At 47.7% G+C, this 23,047-nt stretch overlaps 1 protein-coding gene across 3 annotated transcripts in view; it reads left to right on the top strand.

The window, feature by feature from the left end:
- The window catches only part of LOC115131243 (sorting nexin-13-like), a 95,654-nt gene that overhangs the window by 61,038 nt on the left and 11,569 nt on the right, over positions 1 to 23,047 (top strand). For all 3 annotated transcript variants that reach the window (XM_065020232.1, XM_065020233.1, XM_065020234.1), the window contains 14 exons: positions 2,838 to 2,926; positions 3,645 to 3,728; positions 5,292 to 5,430; positions 5,812 to 5,900; positions 6,020 to 6,119; positions 7,043 to 7,233; positions 16,203 to 16,310; positions 16,745 to 16,877; positions 19,489 to 19,526; positions 20,144 to 20,213; positions 21,505 to 21,653; positions 22,194 to 22,301; positions 22,388 to 22,498; positions 22,837 to 22,998. In XM_065020232.1, the coding sequence (XP_064876304.1) occupies positions 2,838 to 2,926; positions 3,645 to 3,728; positions 5,292 to 5,430; positions 5,812 to 5,900; positions 6,020 to 6,119; positions 7,043 to 7,233; positions 16,203 to 16,310; positions 16,745 to 16,877; positions 19,489 to 19,526; positions 20,144 to 20,213; positions 21,505 to 21,653; positions 22,194 to 22,301; positions 22,388 to 22,498; positions 22,837 to 22,998 (1,571 nt within the window). The remainder of the gene's footprint in view (positions 1 to 2,837; positions 2,927 to 3,644; positions 3,729 to 5,291; positions 5,431 to 5,811; positions 5,901 to 6,019; positions 6,120 to 7,042; positions 7,234 to 16,202; positions 16,311 to 16,744; positions 16,878 to 19,488; positions 19,527 to 20,143; positions 20,214 to 21,504; positions 21,654 to 22,193; positions 22,302 to 22,387; positions 22,499 to 22,836; positions 22,999 to 23,047) is intronic.

The following is a 23,047-nucleotide window of genomic DNA, read 5'->3' as shown; positions in this document are numbered from 1 at the left end:
CAGTGGGTCAGTCTGATATAACATGGTTTAGAAGCCCCTAGCCAGTGGGTCAGTCTGATATAACATGGTTTAGAAGCCCCCTAGCCAGTAGGTCAGTCTGATATAACATGGTTTAGAAGCCCCCTAGCCAGTAGGTCAGTCTGATATAACATGGTTTAGAAGCCCCCTAGCCAGTAGGTCAGTCTGATATAACATGGTTTAGAAGCCCCTAGCCAGTGGGTCAGTCTGATATAACATGGTTTAGAAGCCCCTAGCCAGTAGGTCAGTCTGATATAACATGGTTTAGAAGCCCCTAGCCAGTGAGGTCAGTCTGATATAACATGGTTTAGAAGCCCCCTAGCCAGTGGGTCAGTCTGATATAACATGGTTTAGAAGCCCCTAGCCAGTAGGTCAGTCTGATATAACATGGTTTGCCCCCTAGAAGCAGCCCCTAGCCAGTAGGTCAGTCTGATATAACATGGTTTAGAAGCCCCCCTAGCCAGTGGGGCAGTCTGATATAACATGGTTTAGAAGCCCCCTAGCCAGTAGGTCAGTCTGATATAACATGGTTTAGAAGCCCCCTAGCCAGTGGGTCAGTCTGATATAACATGGTTTAGAAGCCCCCTAGCCAGTGGGTCAGTCTGATATAACATGGTTTAGAAGCCCTAGCCAGTAGGTCAGTCTGATATAACATGGTTTAGAAGCCCCTAGCCAGTAGGTCAGTCTGATATAACATGGTTTAGAAGCCCCCTAGCCAGTGGGTCAGTCTGATATAACATGGTTTAGAAGCCCCCTAGCCAGTGGGTCAGTCTGATATAACATGGTTTAGAAGCCCCTAGCCAGTGGGTCAGTCTGATATAACATGGTTTAGAAGCCCCCTAGCCAGTGGGGCAGTCTGATATAACATGGTTTAGAAGCCCCCTAGCCAGTGGGTCAGTCTGATATAACATGGTTTAGAAGCCCCCTAGCCAGTAGGTCAGTCTGATATAACATGGTTTAGAAGCCCCCTAGCCAGTGGGTCAGTCTGATATAACATGGTTTAGAAGCCCCCTAGCCAGTGGGTCAGTCTGATATAACATGGTTTAGAAGCCCCCTAGCCAGTAGGTCCAGTAGGTCAGTCTGATATAACATGGTTTAGAAGCCCCCTAGCCAGTGGGTCAGTCTGATATAACATGGTTTAGAAGCCCCCTAGCCAGTAGGTCAGTCTGATATAACATGGTTTGCCGTAGCAGCCCCTAGCCAGTAGGTCAGTCTGATATAACATGGTTTAGAAGCCCCCCTAGCCAGTGGGGCAGTCTGATATAACATGGTTTAGAAGCCCCCTAGCCAGTAGGTCAGTCTGATATAACATGGTTTAGAAGCCCCCTAGCCAGTGGGGCAGTCTGATATAACATGGTTTAGAAGCCCCCTAGCCAGTGGGTCAGTCTGATATAACATGGTTTAGAAGCCCCCTAGCCAGTAGGTCAGTCTGATATAACATGGTTTAGAAGCCCCCTAGCCAGTAGGTCAGTCTGATATAACATGGTTTAGAAGCCCCCTAGCCAGTAGGTCAGTCTGATATAACATGGTTTAGAAGCCTGATATAACATGGTTTAGAAGCCCCCTAGCCAGTAGGTCAGTCTGATATAACATGGTTTAGAAGCCCCCTAGCCAGTAGGTCAGTCTGATATAACATGGTTTAGAAGCCCCCTAGCCAGTGGGGCAGTCTGATATAACATGGTTTAGAAGCCCCCTAGCCAGTAGGTCAGTCTGATATAACATGGTTTAGAAGCCCCCTAGCCAGTGGGGCAGTCTGATATAACATGGTTTAGAAGCCCCCCTAGCCAGTAGGTCAGTCTGATATAACATGGTTTGCCGTAGCAGCCCCTAGCCAGTAGGTCAGTCTGATATAACATGGTTTAGAAGCCCCCTAGCCAGTAGGTCAGTCTGATATAACATGGTTTAGAAGCCCCCCTAGCCAATGGGGCAGTCTGATATAACATGGTTTAGAAGCCCCCTAGCCAGTAGGTCAGTCTGATATAACATGGTTTAGAAGCCCCCCTAGCCAGTGGGGCAGTCTGATATAACATGGTTTAGAAGCCCCCTAGCCAGTAGGTCAGTCTGATATAACATGGTTTAGAAGCCCCCTAGCCAGTAGGTCAGTCTGATATAACATGGTTTGCCGTAGCAGCCCCTAGCCAGTAGGTCAGTCTGCCGGTGTTCCATAGTTATGGTAGTCCTGCGAACTCGTGTTAGGCAGATTACCAACATTTTTATTTTTTAGGTATGAGTTCCACAATTTGCTAGACAGATGGCTCCTGGAGACGCTTGTTCAGTTAGAATGACACCATCGGACGAAAGACAATGGGGTAAACCTCATAACCAAACATTGGCATCGCGGTGCCTTCTTCAGGGTCAACCAAAACGTTAGTTATGATGCTTACCCCATTTTAATTGTTGGGAGCATATATAAAGTGTGTAACTTCTCCAGTTTTCTCTCCGTTAGTCAGCACCTCTACTAAAACATGTTGCTGTGTGTCAGCTCCAGGTTTTTACCTCTGTGTGGGTTTATCGTAAGGTTCACATTCAGATACTGACTTCTCTGTGTGTCTTTGTCTCTGTGTGTCTTTGTCTCTGTGTGTCTGTCTCTGTGTGTCTGTCTCTGTGTATCTGTGTCTGTCTCTGTGTATCTGTGTCTGTCTCTGTGTGTCTGTGTCTGTCTCTCTGTCTGTCTCTGTGTGTCTGTCTCTCTGTCTGTGTCTGTCTCTGTGTGTCTGTCTCTCTGTCTGTCTCTGTGTGTCTGTCTTTGTGTCTGTCTCTGTGTGTCTGTCTCTCTGTCTGTGTCTGTGTCTGTCTCTCTGTGTGTCTGTGTGTCTCAGGGTTCCTGAGGGATCTGTGTGAGGTGCTGCTCTACCTGTTACTACCTCCTGGAGACTTCCACAACAAGAACATGAGATACTTCCTCAGGGTGAGACACACACACACACAATCACTCACTCACACACACACACTTACTCACACACACACACACAATCACACACACTCACTAAGTCCTTAGTAATATGGACGCCAAGGAACTTAAGGCTCTCGACCCGCTCCACAATAGCCCCGTCGATGTGGATGGGGGGCGTGCCCTCCCCTCTTTCTCCTGTAGTCCACGATCAGATCCTTGGACTTATTGACGTTGAGGGAGAGGCTGTTGTTGTCTTGTAGCCTGACGTCTGCTTCATCTGACCACTTCGTATTGAGCTCTTCACTGGTACTTCCTGTTTGAGTTTTTTTTTTGTAAGCAGGAAGATGGAGTCATGGTCTGATTTGCTGAAGGAAGGGTGTATACATTGTATACATTTCTGTGGGAAGAATAAAAGTGGTCTAGGGTTTTAGCGCCCCTAGTGCAGCAGGAGCCATGTTGGTAGAAGTGAGAGAGAACGGTTTTAAGCCTCACCGCGTTAGTCTCCGCCCACCAGAAATGATGCCTCTGGGTGTGTGGTTTCTTTTTTGTTTATGGACCCATACAGTTCTGATGGTGATGTCATGTGATTGTGTCCATGTTCCAGGAGATTCTGATGGTTATGTCACGTGATTGTGTCCATGTTCCAGGAGATTCTGATGGTGATGTCATGTGATTGTGTCCATGTTCCAGGAGATTCTGATGGTGATGTCATGTGATTGTGTCCATGTTCCAGGAGATTCTGGCGCGAGGCGTTCTCCTTCCCCTGGTCAACCAGCTGAGTGATCCTGATTACATCAACCAGTTTGTTATCTGGATGGTCAGTATCAGTAATAATATCAGGATTTGTGGGATTTTCACCAGATTTTATCCATAGACTGGTCCTTTGGAGAAAGGATTGCTGACGTATGCTTGACATTTGTATCCAAAAGTCTTATTGACAAATAATGAATTGTCATATGACATTGCTGCCTTTAAAAAAATAAATATTATTTCACCTTTATTTAACCAGGTAGGCTAGTTGAGAACAAGTTCTCATTTACAACTGCGACCTGGCCAAGATAAAGCATAGCAGTGTGAACAGACAACACAGAGTTACACATGGAGTAAACAATTAACAAGTCAATAACACAGTAGAAAAAAAGAGAGTCTATATACATTTAGTTACCAAGGCCTTCTTTAAGACTCCATAATGTTTCATCGTTATGCACCGCCACCTTTCAAGACCACGACTTTAGATTCTACTGTGTTCAACAAATTATTGAAACACGTGGCAAATAAAAAGGTGTGTTTTCAATATTCATGTTTTATATTTTTCAATATTCATCAATTAATACAAGAAATTTGTTATTGGAATCAATGTACTACTCGTATTACAGAGCAAGCTGCAACGCTTCATATGACACACATCGTTGCTTAGTAGCACCTTGTGCTTAGTAGCACCTTGTGCTTAGTAGCACCTTGTTCTTTTGAAGAAATGTTAGTTCTGTGGTCACAGTGTCATAAATATGCCAACTTATATCTATTATGCTTTTGGATAAAAGAAATGTCAAATATATGTCCACAATCATTCCTCTGAAGGACCACTCTATGGATTAAATATATAAAAAATAAAAAAATCTATCATGATCATTATAAACCAGTTTATCAACCAGTTGTGGGTGGTTGGTAGAGATCAATAACTGTTATCAATACAGCTGCTGGAGCACCTATTGAGAACCCTGTCTGTGTAGATCCGGGACTCTCGCTGTAACTACGAGGCTTTTATGACCTGTCTGTGTAGATCCGGGACTCTCGCTGTAACTACGAGGCTTTTATGACCTGTCTGTGTAGATCCGGGACTCTAGCTGTAACTACGAGGCTTTTATGACCTGTCTGTGTAGATCCGGGACTCTCGCTGTAACTACGAGGCTTTTATGACCTGTCTGTGTAGATCCGGGACTCTAGCTGTAACTACGAGGCTTTTAAGACCTGTCTGTGTAGATCCGGGACTCTAGCTGTAACTACGAGGCTTTTAAGACCTGTCTGTGTAGATCCGGGACTCGAGCTGTAACTACGAGGCTTTTATGACCTGTCTGTGTAGATCCGAGGCTCTAGCTGTAACTACGAGGCTTTTATGACCTGTCTGTGTAGATCCGGGACTCGAGCTGTAACTACGAGGCTTTTATGACCTGTCTGTGTAGATCCGGGACTCGAGCTGTAACTACGAGGCTTTTATGACCTGTCTGTGTAGATCCGGGACTCTAGCTGTAACTACGAGGCTTTTATGACCTGTCTGTGTAGATCCGAGGCTCTAGCATGTAACTACGAGGCTTTTATGACCTGTCTGTAGATCCGGGACTCTAGCATGTAACTACGAGGCTTTTATGACCTGTCTGTGTAGATCCGGGACTCGAGCTGTAACTACGAGGCTTTTATGAACATCTTGAAGCTGACAGAGAGAGTGTCTGAACTGGAGGCCGTTAAAGACAAGGCCCTGGAGGAACTACAGTACCTACGATCACTGGACACCGCAGGAGACGGTACACACACACACAGAGACATACACACACACACACACACACACAGACACACACACACAGAGACACACACACACACACACAGAGACACACACACACACACACACACAGACACACACACACAGAGACACACACACACACACAGAGACACACACACACACACAGAGACACACACACACACACAGAGACACACACAGACACACACACAGACACACACACACACACACAGAGCGATATGCATGACCCTACACTTAACAAAGTATACATAAAATCCTGAAAATCTAAAATATTCATATTTTTCACTTAACTCTCCTCTCCATATCCCACTCTCCCTATCCTCCTCCTTCCTCCATTTCTTTCTCTCTCTTGCTCTCTCGCTCCCAGATATCAATGTAATAAAGAACCAGATCAACAGTCTGATGTTTGTGAAGAAGGTCTGTGAGACCAGGATACAGAGGCTACAGTCTGGGAAGGTACGACATAGGAGTGAAAACGAGTTTAACCGTAACACCTACTAAACCCCGTCTCGTACTCTGTCTGTTTCACTTGTTCTCACCTTTTCTCTCTCTCTGTTTCCATCTGTGTACTGTAGGAGGTGGATGCTCTGAAACTAGCGGCAAACTTGGGCAAGCTGTGCATCATACCACTGGAGCACATTCTGGTACACAACATCGCCCTGCAGTTCTTTATGGGTTAGTACCACACACAACACTGTCTCTGTCCTGACATGCAAGTAGACTTATTTTGCCTGACAAGATGGCTACAAATTAACAACCCACACCTGACCCTGACCTCTGACCTCTCCTATAGACTACATGCTGGTGGCTGGGGCCCAGGCAGAGCTGTTATTCTGGCTGACAGTGAAGGGCTACAGAGTAACAGCTGAGCCTGACCTCTAACCTTTGACCTCTACCCTCTCCTATAGACTACATGCTGGTGGCTGGGGCCCAGGCAGAGCTGTTATTCTGGCTGACAGTGAAGGGCTACAGAGTAACAGCTGAGCCTGACCTCTAACCTTTGACCTCTACCCTCTCCTATAGACTACATGCTGGTGGCTGGGGCCCAGGCAGAGCTGTTATTCTGGCTGACAGTGAAGGGCTACAGAGTAACAGCTGAGCCTGACCTCTAACCTTTGACCTCTACCCTCTCCTATAGACTACATGCTGGTGGCTGGGGCCCAGGCAGAGCTGTTATTCTGGCTGACAGTGAAGGGCTACAGAGTAACAGCTGAGCCTGACCTCTAACCTTTGACCTCTACCCTCTCCTGTAGACTACATGCTGGTTGCTGGGGCCCAGGCAGAGCTGTTATTCTGCCTGACAGTGAAGGGCTACAGAGTAACAGCTGAGCCTGACCTCTAACCTTTGACCTCTACCCTCTCCTATAGACTACATGCTGGTGGCTGGGGCCCAGGCAGAGCTGCTGTTCTGGCTGACAGTGAAGGGCTACAGAGTAACAGCTGAGTCTGACCTCTAACCTTTGACCTCTACCCTCTCCTATAGACTACATGCTGGTGGCTGGGGCCCAGGCAGAGCTGCTGTTCTGGCTGACAGTGAAGGGCTACAGAGTAACAGCTGAGTCTGACCTCTAACCTTTGATCTCTACCCTCTCCTATAGACTACATGCTGGTGGCTGGGGCCCAGGCAGAGCTGTTCTTCTGGCTGACAGTGGAGGGCTACAGAGTAACAGCCCAGCAACAACTAGAGGTGATGGAGGGATGGCAGAAGGATGGAAGGAAGGGAGGAGACACTAAAGGACTGCTGAAGGCTGCAGCACTAGGGGTGTATGAACAGTACTTATCTGATAAGGTAACACACACACACACACACACACACACACACACACACACACACACACACACATCGTCTCACACACACACACACACACACATCGTCTCACTCACACACACACACACATCGTCTCACTCACACACACACACACACACATCGTCTCACTCACACACACACACACACACATCGTCTCACTCACACACACACACACACACATCGTCTCACACACACACACACACACACACATCGTCTCACTCACACACACACACACACATCGTCTCACTCACACATACATCGTCTCACTCACACACACACACACACACACACACACATCGTCTCACTCACACACACACACACACACATCGTCACACACACACACACACACACACACACACATCGTCACTCACTCACACACACACACACACACACACACACACACACACACACACATCGTCTCACTCACACACACACACACACATCGTCTCACTCACACACACACACACATCGTCTCACACACACACACACACACACACACACGTCTCACACACACACACACACACACACACACCGTCTCACTCACTCACACACACACACACACACACACACACATCGTCTCACTCACACACACACACACACATCGTCTCACTCACACACCCACACACACACATCGTCTCACTCACACACCCACACACACACATCGTCTCACTCACACACACACACACACATCGTCTCACTCACACACACACACACACACATCGTCTCACACACACACACACACACATCGTCTCACTCACACACACACACACACATCGTCTCACTCACACACACATCGTCTCACTCACACACACACACACACATCGTCTCACTCACACACACACACACACACATCGTCACACACACACACACACACACATCGTCTCACTCACACACACACACACACACACACACATCGTCTCACTCACACACACACACACATCGTCTCACTCACACACACACACACATCGTCTCACACACACACACACACACACACACACACACACACCGTCTCACTCACTCACACACACATACACACGCACAGTTTCACGACACACACACTTTTACATAAAGGGATATTTCGGGATTTTAGCAATGAGGCCATTGGTGCAATAGTCAGTATTAGATAGAACGTTGTGTCCCTGAACGCCTGTAGGGAAAACATGTGGTTACCTAGGTTACCCCATTAGCTCACAACAACAACTTTTGTCTACTTGTTTTAGTCCATTACAAAACTACATTTAAGAAAAGTACAGCATGTCTAAAGATGACTTTTCAACATTTCCTGCTCCCGGGCTTTCTCACTACTTAGAAAAACGTTATTGTAGGGCTTCCCTCATGCCCCTTTTCATGACGATGCTAGCAGCCACTTGAGTGAGTGAGTGAGTGCTAGCTAGCTACCGACCACAACATTAAGCTAGCCAAGAACACAACAACACAAACCAACGGACTGTACAGCTACAAGTAATGAGTGGAGTTACAAAGGCCCTGTACTAAACAAGTTAAAAGTCTTACCTGTGATGAAATGTTTTCCACAAACATAGCTACATGTAGACTACTTGGATACCGGGTTCCCCACATTTCCCACTGAGTAGCCTGAAGCCACAGGGCTCGTCTTCTCATTTCCCACTGAGTAGCCTGAAGCCACAGGGCTCGTCTTCTCATTTCCCACTGAGTAGCCTGAAGCCACAGGGCTCGTCTTCTCATTTCCCACTGAGTAGCCTGAAGCCACAGGGCTCGTCTTCTCATTTCCCACTGAGTAGCCTGAAGCCACAGGGCTCGTCTTCTCATTTCCCACTGAGTAGCCTGAAGCCACAGGGCTCGTCTTCTCATTTCCCACTGAGTAGCCTGAAGCCACAGGGCTCGTCTTCTCATTTCCCACTGAGTAGCCTGAAGCCACAGGGCTCTTCTCATTTCCCACTGAGTAGCCTGAAGCCACAGGGCTCTTCTCATTTCCCACTGAGTAGCCTGAAGCCACAGGGCTCTTCTTCTCATTTCCCACTGAGTAGCCTGAAGCCACAGGGCTCTTCTCATTTCCCACTGAGTAGCCTGAAGCCACAGGGCTCTTCTTCTCATTTCCCACTGAGTAGCCTGAAGCCACAGGGCTCTTCTCATTTCCCACTGAGTAGCCTGAAGCCACAGGGCTCGTCTTCTCATTTCCCACTGAGTAGCCTGAAGCCACAGGGCTCGTCTTCTCATTTCCCACTGAGTAGCCTGAAGCCACAGGGCTCTTCTCATTTCCCACTGAGTAGCCTGAAGCCACAGGGCTCGTCTTCTCATTTCCCACTGAGTAGCCTGAAGCCACAGGGCTCGTCTTCTCATTTCCCACTGAGTAGCCTGAAGCCACAGGGCTCTTCTTCTCATTTCCCACTGAGTAGCCTGAAGCCACAGGGCTCTTCTCATTTCCCACTGAGTAGCCTGAAGCCACAGGGCTCTTCTCATTTCCCACTGAGTAGCCTGAAGCCACAGGGCTCGTCTTCTCATTTCCCACTGAGTAGCCTGAAGCCACAGGGCTCTTCTCATTTCCCACTGAGTAGCCTGAAGCCACAGGGCTCTTCTCATTTCCCACTGAGTAGCCTGAAGCCACAGGGCTCGTCTTCTCATTTCCCACTGAGTAGCCTGAAGCCACAGGGCTCTTCTTCTCATTTCCCACTGAGTAGCCTGAAGCCACAGGGCTCTTCTCATTTCCCACTGAGTAGCCTGAAGCCACAGGGCTCTTCTCATTTCCCACTGAGTAGCCTGAAGCCACAGGGCTCTTCTCATTTCCCACTGAGTAGCCTGAAGCCACAGGGCTCTTCTCCCAGACTCTATTTCCCTACATGGGAGCGTTGCAAACCGTAGGTTGGCATTTATGACCTGATTACATGTACATTGAACAACATGGCATGTTTTGTTATTTCTGTATAATAAAAAATCAACTGCAACGTTTTTCCTCTTTTACATTGGGGGTCATTAGGAAAGAATTTAGTTTTTTTGTGGCCGAGGTAATTCATTATTATTATGTGAATAGCGACTGGGACAATGGCTGGAAGTCGATGGGATACCCATAGATACCCATAGATGCCCATAGATACCCATAGATACCCATAGATACCCATAGATGCCCATAGATACCCATAGATGCCCATAGATACCCATAGATGCCCATAGATACCCATAGATACCCATAGATACCCATAGATACCCATAGATGCCCATAGATGCCCATAGATACCCATAGATGCCCATAGATACCCATAGATGCCCATAGATGCCCATAGATGCCCATAGATACCCATAGATGCCCATAGATGCCCATAGATACCCATAGATGCCCATAGATACCCATAGATACCATAGATGCCCATAGATGCCCATAGATGCCCATAGATGCCCATAGATACCCATAGATGCCCATAGATGCCCATAGATGCCCATAGATGCCCATAGATGCCCATAGATGCCCATAGATGCCCATAGATGCCCATAGATGCCCATAGATGCCCATAGATGCCCATAGATACCCATAGATGCCCATAGATGCCCATAGATACCCATAGATACCCATAGATGCCCATAGATGCCCATAGATGCCCATAGATACCCATCGATGCCCATCGATGCCCATAGATACCCATAGATGCCCATAGATACCCATCGATACCCATCGATGCCCATAGATGCCCATAGATACCCATCGATGCCCATAGATGCCCATCGATGCCCATCGATGCCCATAGATGCCCATAGATACCCATCGATGCCCATAGATGCCCATCGATGCCCATAGATGCCCATCGATGCCCATAGATACCCATAGATACCCATAGATGCCCATAGATGCCCATAGATGCCCATAGATGCCCATAGATACCCATCGATACCCATAGATACCCATCGATGCCCATAGATGCCCATAGATGCCCATAGATGCCCATAGATGCCCATAGATGCCCATAGATACCCATAGATGCCCATAGATACCCATAGATGCCCATAGATGCCCATAGATGCCCATAGATGCCCATAGATGCCCATAGATGCCCATAGATGCCCATAGATGCCCATAGATGCCCATAGATGCCCATAGATGCCCATAGATGCCCATAGATGCCCATAGATGCCCATAGATGCCCATAGATGCCCATAGATGCCCATAGATGCCCATAGATGCCCATAGATGCCCATAGATGCCCATAGATGCCCATAGATGCCCATAGATGCCCATAGATACCCATAGATGCCCATAGATGCCCATAGATACCCATAGATGCCCATAGATGCCCATCGATACCCATAGATGCCCATAGATACCCATAGATGCCCATAGATGCCCATAGATGCCCATGCCCATAGATGCCCATAGATGCCCATAGATGCCCATAGATGCCCATGCCCATAGATGCCCATAGATGCCCATCGATGCCCATAGATGCCCATAGATGCCCATAGATGCCCATGGATGCCCATAGATGCCCATAGATGCCCATAGATGCCCATAGATGCCCATAGATGCCCATAGATGCCCATCGATGCCCATAGATACCCATAGATGCCCATAGATGCCCATAGATGCCCATAGATGCCCATAGATACCATAGATGCCCATAGATGCCCATAGATGCCCATCGATGCCCATCGATACCCATAGATGCCCATCGATGCCCATCAATACCCATAGATGCCCATCGATACCCATCGATACCCATAGATGCCCATCGATGCCCATAGATGCCCATCGATACCCATAGATGCCCATAGATGCCTATAGATGCCCATAGATGCCCATCGATACCCATAGATACCCATACATTTACATTTAAGTCATTTAGCAGACGCTCTTATCCAGAGCGACTTACAAATTGGTGCGTTCACCTTAAGACATCCAGTGGAACAGCCACTTTACAATAGTGCATCTAAATCTTTCAAGGGGGGGGGTGAGAAGGATTACTTTATCCTATCCTAGGTATTCCTGAAAGAGGTGGGGTTTCAGGTGTCTCCGGAAGGTGGTGATTGACTCCGCTGTCCTGGCGTCGTGAGGGAGTTTGTTCCACCATTGGGGGGCCAGAGCAGCGAACAGTTTTGACTGGGCTGCGCGGGAACTGTACTTCCTCAGTGGTAGGGAGGCGAGCAGGCCAGAGGTGGATGAACGCAGTGCCCTTGTTTGGGTGTAGGGCCTGATCAAAGCCTGGAGGTACTGAGGTGCCGTTCCCCTCACAGCTCCGTAGGCAAGCACCATGGTCTTGTAGCGGATGCGAGCTTCAACTGGAAGCCAGTGGAGAGAGCGGAGGAGCGGGGTGACGTGAGAGAACATGGGAAGGTTGAACACCAGACGGCCTGCGGCGTTCTGGATGAGTTGTAGGGGTTTAATGGCACAGGCAGGGAGCCCAGCCAACAGCGAGTTGCAGTAATCCAGACGGGAGATGGCAAGTGCCTGGATTAGGACCTGCGCTGCTTCCTGTGTGAGGCAGGGTCGTACTCTGCGGATGTTGTAGAGCATGAACCTACAAGAACGGGCCACCGCCTTGATGTTAGTTGAGAACGACAGGGTGTTGTCCAGGATCACGCCAAGGTTCTTAGCGCTCTGGGAGGAGGACACAATGGAGTTGTCAACCGTGATGGCGAGATCATGGAACGGGCAGTCCTTCCCGGGAGGAAGAGCAGCTCCGTCTTGCCGAGGTTCAGCTTGAGGTGGTGATCCGTCATCCACACTGATATGTCTGCCAGACATGCAGAGATGCGATTCGCCACCTGGTCATCAGAAGGGAAAGGAGAAGATTAATTGTGTGTCGTCTGCATAGCAATGATAGGAGAGACCATGTGAGGTTATGACAGAGCCAAGTGACTTGGTGTATAGCGAGAATAGGAGAGGGCCTAGAACAGAGCCCTGGGGACGCCAGTGGTGAGAGCGCGTGGTGAGGAGACAGATTCTCGCCACGCCACCTGGTAGGAGCGACCTGTCAGGTAGGACGCAATCCAAGCGTGGGCCGCGCCGGAGATGCCCAACTCGGAGAGGGTGGAGAGGAGGATCTGATGGTTCACAGTATCGAAGGCAGCCGATAGGTCTAGAAGGATGAGAGCAGAGGAGAGAGTTAGCTTTAGCAGTGCGGAGGGCCTCCGTGATACAGAGAAGAGCAGTCTCAGTTGAATGACTAGTCTTGAAACCTGACTGATTTGGATCAAGAAGGTCATTCTGAGAGAGATAGCGGGAGAGCTGGCCAAGGACGGCACGTTCAAGAGTTTTGGAGAGAAAAGAAAGAAGGGATACTGGTCTGTAGTTGTTGACATCGGAGGGATCGAGTGTAGGTTTTTCAGAAGGGGTGCAACTCTCGCTCTCTTGAAGACAGAAGGGACGTAGCCAGCGGTCAGGGATGAGTTGATGAGCGAGGTGAGGTAAGGGAGAAGGTCTCCGGAAATGGTCTGGAGAAGAGAGGAGGGAATAGGGTCAAGCGGGCAGGTTGTTGGGCGGCCGGCCGTCTGGCGCGAGATTTCATCTGGAGAGAGAGGGAGAAAGAGGTCAGAGCACAGGGTAGGGCAGTGTGAGCAGAACCAGCGGTGTCGTTTGACTTAGTAAACGAGGATCGGATGTCGTCGACCTTCTTTTCAAAATGGTTGACGAAGTCATCTGCAGAGAGGGAGGAGGGGGAGGGGAGGAGGATTCAGGAGGGAGGAGAAGGTGGCAAAGAGCTTCCTAGGGTTAGAGGCAGATGCTTGGACTTTAGAGTGGTAGAAAGTGGCTTTAGCAGCAGAGACAGAAGAGGAAAATGTAGAGAGGAGGGAGTGAAAGGATGCCAGGTCCGCAGGGAGGCGAGTTTTCCTCCATTTCCGCTCGGCTGCCCGGAGCCCTGTTCTGTGAGCTCGCAATGAGTCGTCGAGCCACGGAGCAGGAGGGAGGACCGAGCCGGCCTGGCGGATAGGGGACATAGAGAATCAAGGGATGCAGAAAGAGAGGAGAGGAGGGTTGAGGAGGCAGAATCAGGAGATAGGTTGGAGAAGGTTTGAGCAGAGGAAGAGATGATAGGATGGAAGAGGAGAGAGTAGCGGGGAGAGAGAGCGAAGATTGGGACGGCGCGATACCATCCGAGTAGGGGCAGTGTGGGAAGTGTTGGATGAGAGCAAGAGGGAAAAGGATACAAGGTAGTGGTCGGAGACTTGGAGGGGAGTTGCAGTGAGGTTAGTGGAAGAACAGCATCTAGTAAAGATGAGGTCGAGCGTATTGCCTGCCTTGTGAGTAGAGGGGGAAGGTGAGAGGGTGAGGTCAAAAGAGGAGAGGAGTGGAAAGAAGGAGGCAGAGAGGAATGAGTCAAAGGTAGACGTGGGAGGTTAAAGTCGCCCAGAACTGTGAGAGGTGAGCCGTCCTCAGGAAAGGAGCTTATCAAGGCATCAAGCTCATTGATGAACTCTCCAAGGGAACCTGGAGGGCGATAAATGATAAGGATGTTAAGCTTGAAAGGGCTGGTAACTGTGACAGCATGGAATTCAAAGGAGGCGATAGACAGATGGGTAAGGGGAGAAAGAGAATGACCACTTGGGAGAGATGAGGATCCCGGTGCCACCACCCCGCTGACCAGAAGCTCTCGGGGTGTGCGAGAACACGTGGGCGGACGAAGAGAGAGCAGTAGGAGTAGCAGTGTTATCTGTGGTGATCCATGTTTCCGTCAGTGCCAAGAAGTCGAGGGACTGGAGGGAGGCATAGGCTGAGATGAACTCTGCCTTGTTGGCCGCAGATCGGCAGTTCCAGAGGCTGCCGGAGACCTGGAACTCCACGTGGGTCGTGCACGCTGGGACCACCAGATTAGAGTGGCCGCGGCCACGCGGTGTGGAGCGTTTGTATGGTCTGTGCAGAGAGGAGAGAACAGGGATAGACAGACACATAGTTGACAGGCTACAGAAGAGGCTACGCTAATGCAAAGGAGATTGGAATGACAAATGGACTACACGTCTCGAATGTTCAGAAAGTTAAGCTTACGTAGCAGGAATCTTATTGACTAAAATAATTCAAATGATACAGTACTGCTGAAGTAGGCTAGCTGGCAGTGGCTGCGTTGTTGTTGTTCTATCTCTCTATAGTGCTGTTTCTTGTATTATGGTCTCTTGTTTCTTTAGAGGTTTCACTTTGTTGTCCTTTTTCTTTTCCTTTTTCTTCTGTCCTTATTTTGTCTTCCTTTCTTCTGTTAACTAGATATTTTTTGTTGTTATTCTTTGTAAGCTAGCTAGCTTCTTCCAGGAGAGTCCCTAGCAACTGCTTAGCAACAAGTAAACAATTCAGCTAGCAATTCAGCTAGCTAAGATAACTGTACAATTTTATGAAAAATAGTTACTTCTTCAAAAGCCTGTCTTTTTGGTTTGTTCCTTGTTTTGTCTTCTATTGAGTCTTGCAGTTTTCTCTTGATTTTTTCGATGTACTTCACTCTAAAAAACCATTTAAATCTCAATATATACAGGAGCTCATTTTTCAGCAGCTGCTCAATTTGGAACTCCGGAACCTCAGATGCCCATAGATGCCCATCGATACCCATCGATACCCATAGATGCCCATAGATACCCATAGATGCCTATAGATACCCATAGATGCCCATAGATGCCCATAGATGCCCATAGATACCCATAGATGCCTATAGATGCCCATAGATGCCCATAGATGCCCATCGATGCCTATAGATGCCCATAGATGCCCATCGATGCCCATAGATGCCCATAGATGCCCATAGATGCCCATAGATACCCATAGATACCCATAGATGCCTATAGATGCCCATAGATACCCATAGATGGCTATAGATGGCTATAGATGCCTATAGATGGCTATAGATGCCCATAGACTTCCAGCCATTGAGCTAATTTCTTTCAAAATGAACACAGAGACATAAAAATGGTACCCATGAGTTCATCTGACTCAATGGCAAAATCCTCAAGTGTCACTTAAACACACTAATTTTCTCTCAGTTATATAATCTCTCTCCCTCTCTCTCCAGGCGTCCCCCAGGGTGCAGGTAGATGAGGCGTCTGTTCTCCAACTGGGAGAGAAGCTGCAGAAGGACAGCGACCCCACGCCAGAGATATTCGACGACATCCAGACCAAGGTGGGTTTGTGTTTGAATGATCTGTTTTTAATCGGACGATCAACTGGAACAGCTACTGTAACCAGCATCTCTGAGATATTGGAGACCTTTGTACTTAATGTTTCATTGTCAATACAAATAAAGTATTCGCGTGTTCTGACGTGCCCGTGTGTGTGTGTGTGTGTACCGTGTGTGTGTGTATGTACCCGTGTGTGTGTGTATGTACCCGTGTGTGTGTGTATGTATGTACCCGTGTGTGTGTGTACGTGCCCATGTATGTGTGTGTGTGTGTACGTGCCCATGTGTGTGTGTGTGTGTACGTGCCCGTGTGTGTGTACTTGCCCGTGTGTGTGTGTGTACGTGCCCATGTGTGTGTGTGTGTGTACGTGCCCGTGTGTGTGTGTACGTGCCCATGTGTGTGTGTACGTGCCCGTGTGTGTGTGTGTGTCTTGCAGGTGTATGACATGATGCTTCGTGATGAGAGGTTCTACCCGTCGTTCAGACAGAGTCCTCTCTACATCCGGATGTTAGCTGAGCTGGACATGCTCAAAGAACCCTCCTATAGAGGATCAGATGACGGAGACGGAGGTGAGTTCATCTTCTGTCTCGGTCTACGTTGTTAGCATAGCTTAACCCTGGGGTGTTACAATCAATTCCTGGAGGGCCGAGTGTCTGTGGGTTTTCACTTCCCCCTGGTACTTGAATAATCAATTAAGGTCATTGATCAGTTAGGAGCTTCCCTCACCTGGTTGCCTAGGTCTTAATTGGACAAAAACACCATTCTCCATGACTGTGAAGAGCAACTGTTGTCCTATTTCAATTCAAGGGGCTTTATTGGCATGGGAAACATATGTTTACATTGCCAAAGCAAGTGGTATAGATTATAAACAAAAGTGAAATAAAAAATGAACATGTAAACATTACACTCACAAAAATGTCGTTTGTCTATATACTGTCGTGGAAATTCCACACATGAAACACTCGATGTCAATCTTAAATGAATCATTCTTCACTATCAGGTCGCTTGAGAGGTTCTAACCAACTCAATGCACCAAGTACATCAGGAGCACTACCGGTCCCGTTAGATCACTTAGTTACAGACCCGTTACGTAGTGATGGTTCATAGGAGACGCATGCTGGAACCAACCCTACCGGTCCCGTTAGATCACTTATATACTGGTTACAGACCCGTTACGTAGTGATGGTTCATAGGAGACTCATGCTGGAACCAACCCTACCGGTCCCGTTAGATCACTTATATACTGGTTACAGACCCGTTACGTAGTGATGGTTCATAGGAGACGCATGCTGGAACCAACCCTACCGGTCCCGTTAGATCACTTATATACTGGTTACAGACCCGTTACGTTACGTGGAGTGATGGTTCATAGGAGGTTCATGCTGGAACCAACCCTACCGGTCCCGTTAGATCACTTATATACTGGTTACAGACCCGTTACGTAGTGATGGTTCATAGGAGACGCATGCTGGAACCAACCCTACCGGTCCCGTTAGATCACTTATATACTGGTTACAGACCCGTTACGTAGTGATGGTTCATAGGAGACTCATGCTGGAACCAACCCTACCGGTCCCGTTAGATCACTTATATACTGGTTACAGACCCGTTACGTAGTGATGGTTCATAGGAGACTCATGCAGGAACCAACCCTACCGGTCCCGTTAGATCACTTATATACTGGTTACAGACCCGTTACGTAGTGATGGTTCATAGGAGACGCATGCTGGAACCAACCCTACCGGTCCCGTTAGATCACTTATATACTGGTTACAGACCCGTTACGTAGTGATGGTTCATAGGAGACTCATGCTGGAACCAACCCTACCGGTGCCGTTAGATCACTTATATACTGGTTACAGACCCGTTACGTAGTGATGGTTCATAGGAGACGCATGCTGGAACCAACCCTACCGGTCCCGTTAGATCACTTATATACTGGTTACAGACCCGTTACGTAGTGATGGTTCATAGGAGACTCATGCAGGAACCAACCCTACCGGTCCCGTTAGATCACTTATATACTGGTTACAGACCCGTTACGTAGTGATGGTTCATAGGGTTGGTTCCGGCATGCGTCTCCTATCTCTACATATTTTGGGCGTTCTGCCAAGATGGTCCTAAGGAGGAGGTCATGACCCCCCCCCCTCTTCATATCTTTACCAAGCACAGGCAGAAACCAATAATTATTTATGACACGAAGACAAGATGAACATTTTCAAGGCTGTCTCTTCACAATATAATGTTTTCCACCACATTAGTGTTGTAACAATGTGCAAAAGGGAAAATAAATAAACATAAATATGGGTTGTATTTACAATGGTGTTTGTTCTTCACTGGTTGCCCTTTTCTTGTGGCAACAAGTCACACATCTTGCTGCTGTGATTGCAAACTGTGTTATTTCACCCAGTAGATACAGGAGTTTATCAAAATTGGGATTGTTTTCAAATCTTTGTGGGTTTGTTTAGTCTGAGGGAAATATGTCTCTCTAATATGGTCATACATTTGGCAGGAGGTTAGGAAGTGCAGCTCAGTTACCACCACATTTTGTGGGCAGTGAGCACATAGTCTGTCTTCTCTTGAGAGCCATGTCTGCCTACGGCGGCCTGTTTCAATAGCAAGGCTGTGCTCTCTGTGTCTGTACATAGTCAAAGATTTCCTTACGTTTGGGTCAGTCACAGTGGTCAGGTATTCTGCCACTGTGTACTCTCTGTGTAGGGCCAAATAGCATTCTAGTTTGCTCTTTTTTTTTGTTAATTCTTTCCAATGTGTCAAGTAATTATCTTTTAGTTTTCTCATGATTTGGTTGGTTCTAATTGTGTTGCTGTCCTGGGGATCTGTGGGATGTGTTTGTGAACAGAGCCCCAGGACCAGCTTGCTTAGGGACTCTTCTCCAGATTCATCTCTCTGTAGGTGATGGCTTTGTTATGGAAGGTTTGGGAATCGCTTCCTTTTAGGTGGTTGTAGAATTTAACGGCTCTTTTCTGGACTTTGATAATTAGCGGGTATCGGCCTAATTCTGCTCTGCATGCATTATTTGGTGTTTTATGTTGTACACAGAGGATCATTTTACAGAATTCTACATACAGCCTCTCAATTTGGTGTTTGTCCCATTTTTGTGAATTCTTGTTTGGTATCTTTAACTCCTTTATTTTTTCTCTCTCTTCTCTTCCTCTTCAGAATCGTTCAACGGTTCTCCAACAGGAAGCATTCATCTGGTAAATCCTCGTCAGCCCCCGAGACACCAGTTGTCATTAACTACAGCCAGTCATAGTACTGTTACAACAGGTTTTACTGAACCCCTGCTGACGTTAACTACCCTGCTGACGTTAACTACCCTGCTGACGTTAACTACCCTGCTGACGTTAACTACCCTGCTGACGTTAACTACCCTGCTGACGTTAACTACCCTGCTGACGTTAACTACCCTGCTGACGTTAACTACCCTGCTGACGTTAACTACCCTGCTGACGTTAACTACCCTGCTGGCGTTAACTACCCTGCTGGCGTTAACTACCCTGCTGGCGTTAACTACCCTGCTGACGTTAACTACCCTGCTGACGTTAACTACCCTGCTGACGTTAACTACCCTGCTGACGTTAACTACCCTGCTGACGTTAACTACCCTGCTGACGTTAACTACCCTGCTGACGTTAACTACCCTGCTTAACATTTAACACCAGTTAAGACTCTTTAAAAAAAAAAAAAATGATGGTTGATTTTTACTGCAGAGGTCACAGTAGCAGGCAGTATCGCTGCTGTTGATTGGCCGTTAGTCCAAAGATTGGCAGTATCTCTGGTTCTGATTGGTTGTTTCTCTCTCCTCTGTTTACAGTCTCTAGATGACCTGTCGAACTCCTGCCATGATGACAATATACAGCTACACGCCTTCATCTCTGATACAGGTGGACACGCACGCACACACACACGCGCACACACACACACACGTGATATAATCTCCAGTCAGATCAGTGTATTGTCTGTGGTGTAGTGGGATTTATTGTAAACCAGTGTGTTACTGAAAGTAAACCAGCCATCCATGTTCTCTCACTTGCATGTGTGACTACTGACCACTAATGTGGTTTCATTCAGAGATGTGTGTGTGACTACTGACCACTAATGTGGTTTCATTCAGAGATGTGTGTGTGACTACTGACCACTAATGTGGTTTCATTCAGAGATGTGTGTGACTACTGACCACTAATGTGGTTTCACTCAGAGATGTGTGTGTGACTACTGACCACTAATGTGGTTTCACTCAGAGATGTGTGTGTGACTACTGACCACTAATGTGGTTTCACTCAGAGATGTGTGTGTGACTACTGACCACTAATGTGGTTTCATTCAGAGATGTGTGTGTGACTACTGACCACTAATGTGGTTTCATTCAGAGATGTGTGTGACTACTGACCACTAATGTGGTTTCACTCAGAGATGTGTGTGTGACTACTGACCACTAATGTGGTTTCATTCAGAGATGTGTGTGTGACTACTGACCACTAATGTGGTTTCATTCAGAGATGTGTGTGTGACTACTGACCACTAATGTGGTTTCATTCAGAGATGTGTGTGTGACTACTGACCACTAATGTGGTTTCACTCAGAGATGTGTGTGTGACTACTGACCACTAATGTGGTTTCATTCAGAGATGTGTGTGTGACTACTGACCACTAATGTGGTTTCATTCAGAGATGTGTGTGTGACTACTGACCACTAATGTGGTTTCACTCAGAGATGTGTGTGTGACTACTGACCACTAATGTGGTTTCATTCAGAGATTTGTGTGCACGACTGTAGTAGCCTTAAAAACCGTTCCCCCGTCAAAATGCCCTGCCGCTGTAAGGAGCCTAGAGGTGGCTTTGTCCCCTTGCGCTACAAGAGGACAGTCAGTGAGTTCTGTTATCAATATTCAACAGTATCAGGGATGATAAAATGTCCAGCATCTTTTGACATTTGATTGGTTGGGCTGGGCAGGGGAGGCAGTCTAAATTTTACAGCGATGTGACGGGTCATTTTTATTTTTAGGGCCACACCTCCCCTGACTAGCCCCCTCCTCCACTCTGCATCGCCCTTCCACATCTGACTTAATCTCCTCACGTTAACCATCAGCTTGTATCACTTATCCCACCATCTCATGTTGCTGTCACTTTTCCTTTCACACAATCACTATTCCATCACCTTCACCATGTCTACAGGGGTGTGTAACGACCACGGCAAGACCTACGCCCTCTACGCCATCACTGTGTTGCGCCGTAACCACGACGGCAGCGAAGACTCCTGGAAGACCTACCGACGCTACTCTGACTTCCACGATTTCCACATGAGGATCACGGAGCAGGTGAAGGTAAATATGAGTGTGTGTGTGTGTGTGTGTGTGTGTGTGTGTGTGCTTATAGAAAAGGGCTTCTGACTACTAAGGTGTGTACATAGCCATGCCATCTTTCCATATCTACGGCATCTTCTGTGCCAGCATGGGCCTGCCCCATTGAGGGCGATCTCCATTTTAAAGTAGTGCATTTATTCTTCTGCTTCTATAAGTGCAGTTTGTAAACTGAAAAGATGACTACTGCCACCTACTGTGCTGGAGGGTATATAGTCTGAACCGGGTTCAAAGTCAAAGCTGGGGATATACTGCCACCTGCAGTTATGGAATGTTTGCTCACAAGTATAACTCATTGGCTGATCCCTCCTGATGACCTGGATGTAATTATGTGATTCTTCCTTAACCAATAGGAAGTCCCACCCAGTTGACTACTTCCAAAATGGTGAAATCCTCAATGGCGCTGCCCCACGCTAAAACAAACTTTTGTCTAAATGCGGCCTCCCTCCATCCTCTATGGGTGTGTTGTACTTCCATTTCGGGAACCTGTGTGTTGTGTTCCAGTTTGAGAATTTGACGGCGATCCTGAAGCTGCCGGGGAAGAAGACGTTCAACAACATGGACAGAGACTTCCTGGAGAGGAGGAAAAAGGACCTGAACTCGTACCTACAGGTAAGAGTGTGTCGAAGGGAGTGTGTCATGCCTTAAGTACACCCGTTTGCTTGGCTATAACCATTCCTCTGTTGTCTGGGCGTTAGCTGCTGTTGAATCCAGAGATGATGAAGGCCTGTCCTACTCTGGTTCACTACGTCTACGACTTCCTGGAGAATAAACAGTACAGCAAGGGGAAGGGAGATTTCGCTCGCAAGGTTCATACACACACACAGAGAGGGAGAGACACACACACCCACACACACAGAGACACACACACACACACACACACAGAGAGGGAGAGACACACAAACACACACCGAGACACACACACACACAGAGACACACACACACACACCCACACAGAGAGAGACACACACACACACACACACAGAGAGACCCACACAGACATACACACCCACACACAGAGACACGCACATCCACATAGACACACACACACCCACACACTCACCTTGCCCAACTGCAGATAGTCCAGTTGCTTATCTACGGTATCTCACTACACAAACTCACCTCTCTAGTGTGTGTGTCTCCTCAGATGGATACGTTTGTGAACCCCTTGCGTAGCTCGATGCGTAACGTGTCCAACGCTGTGAAGGGCCTGCCAGACAGTCTGGCTGGAGGGATGAACAAGGCTGCTGACAACATGGGACGCATGTCAGAGAAACTGGGACAGGACATAAAACAGGCCGTGTTCAAGGTAAGGACCCTGATGACTGCAACTTTAGTACAACCACAGTCTGACCTTA

This window comes from Oncorhynchus nerka, linkage group LG7 (assembly GCF_034236695.1).
Source record: "Oncorhynchus nerka isolate Pitt River linkage group LG7, Oner_Uvic_2.0, whole genome shotgun sequence".
Taxonomy (NCBI): Eukaryota; Metazoa; Chordata; class Actinopteri; order Salmoniformes; family Salmonidae; genus Oncorhynchus; species Oncorhynchus nerka.
This window is presented reverse-complemented; position numbering and strand designations above follow the sequence as displayed.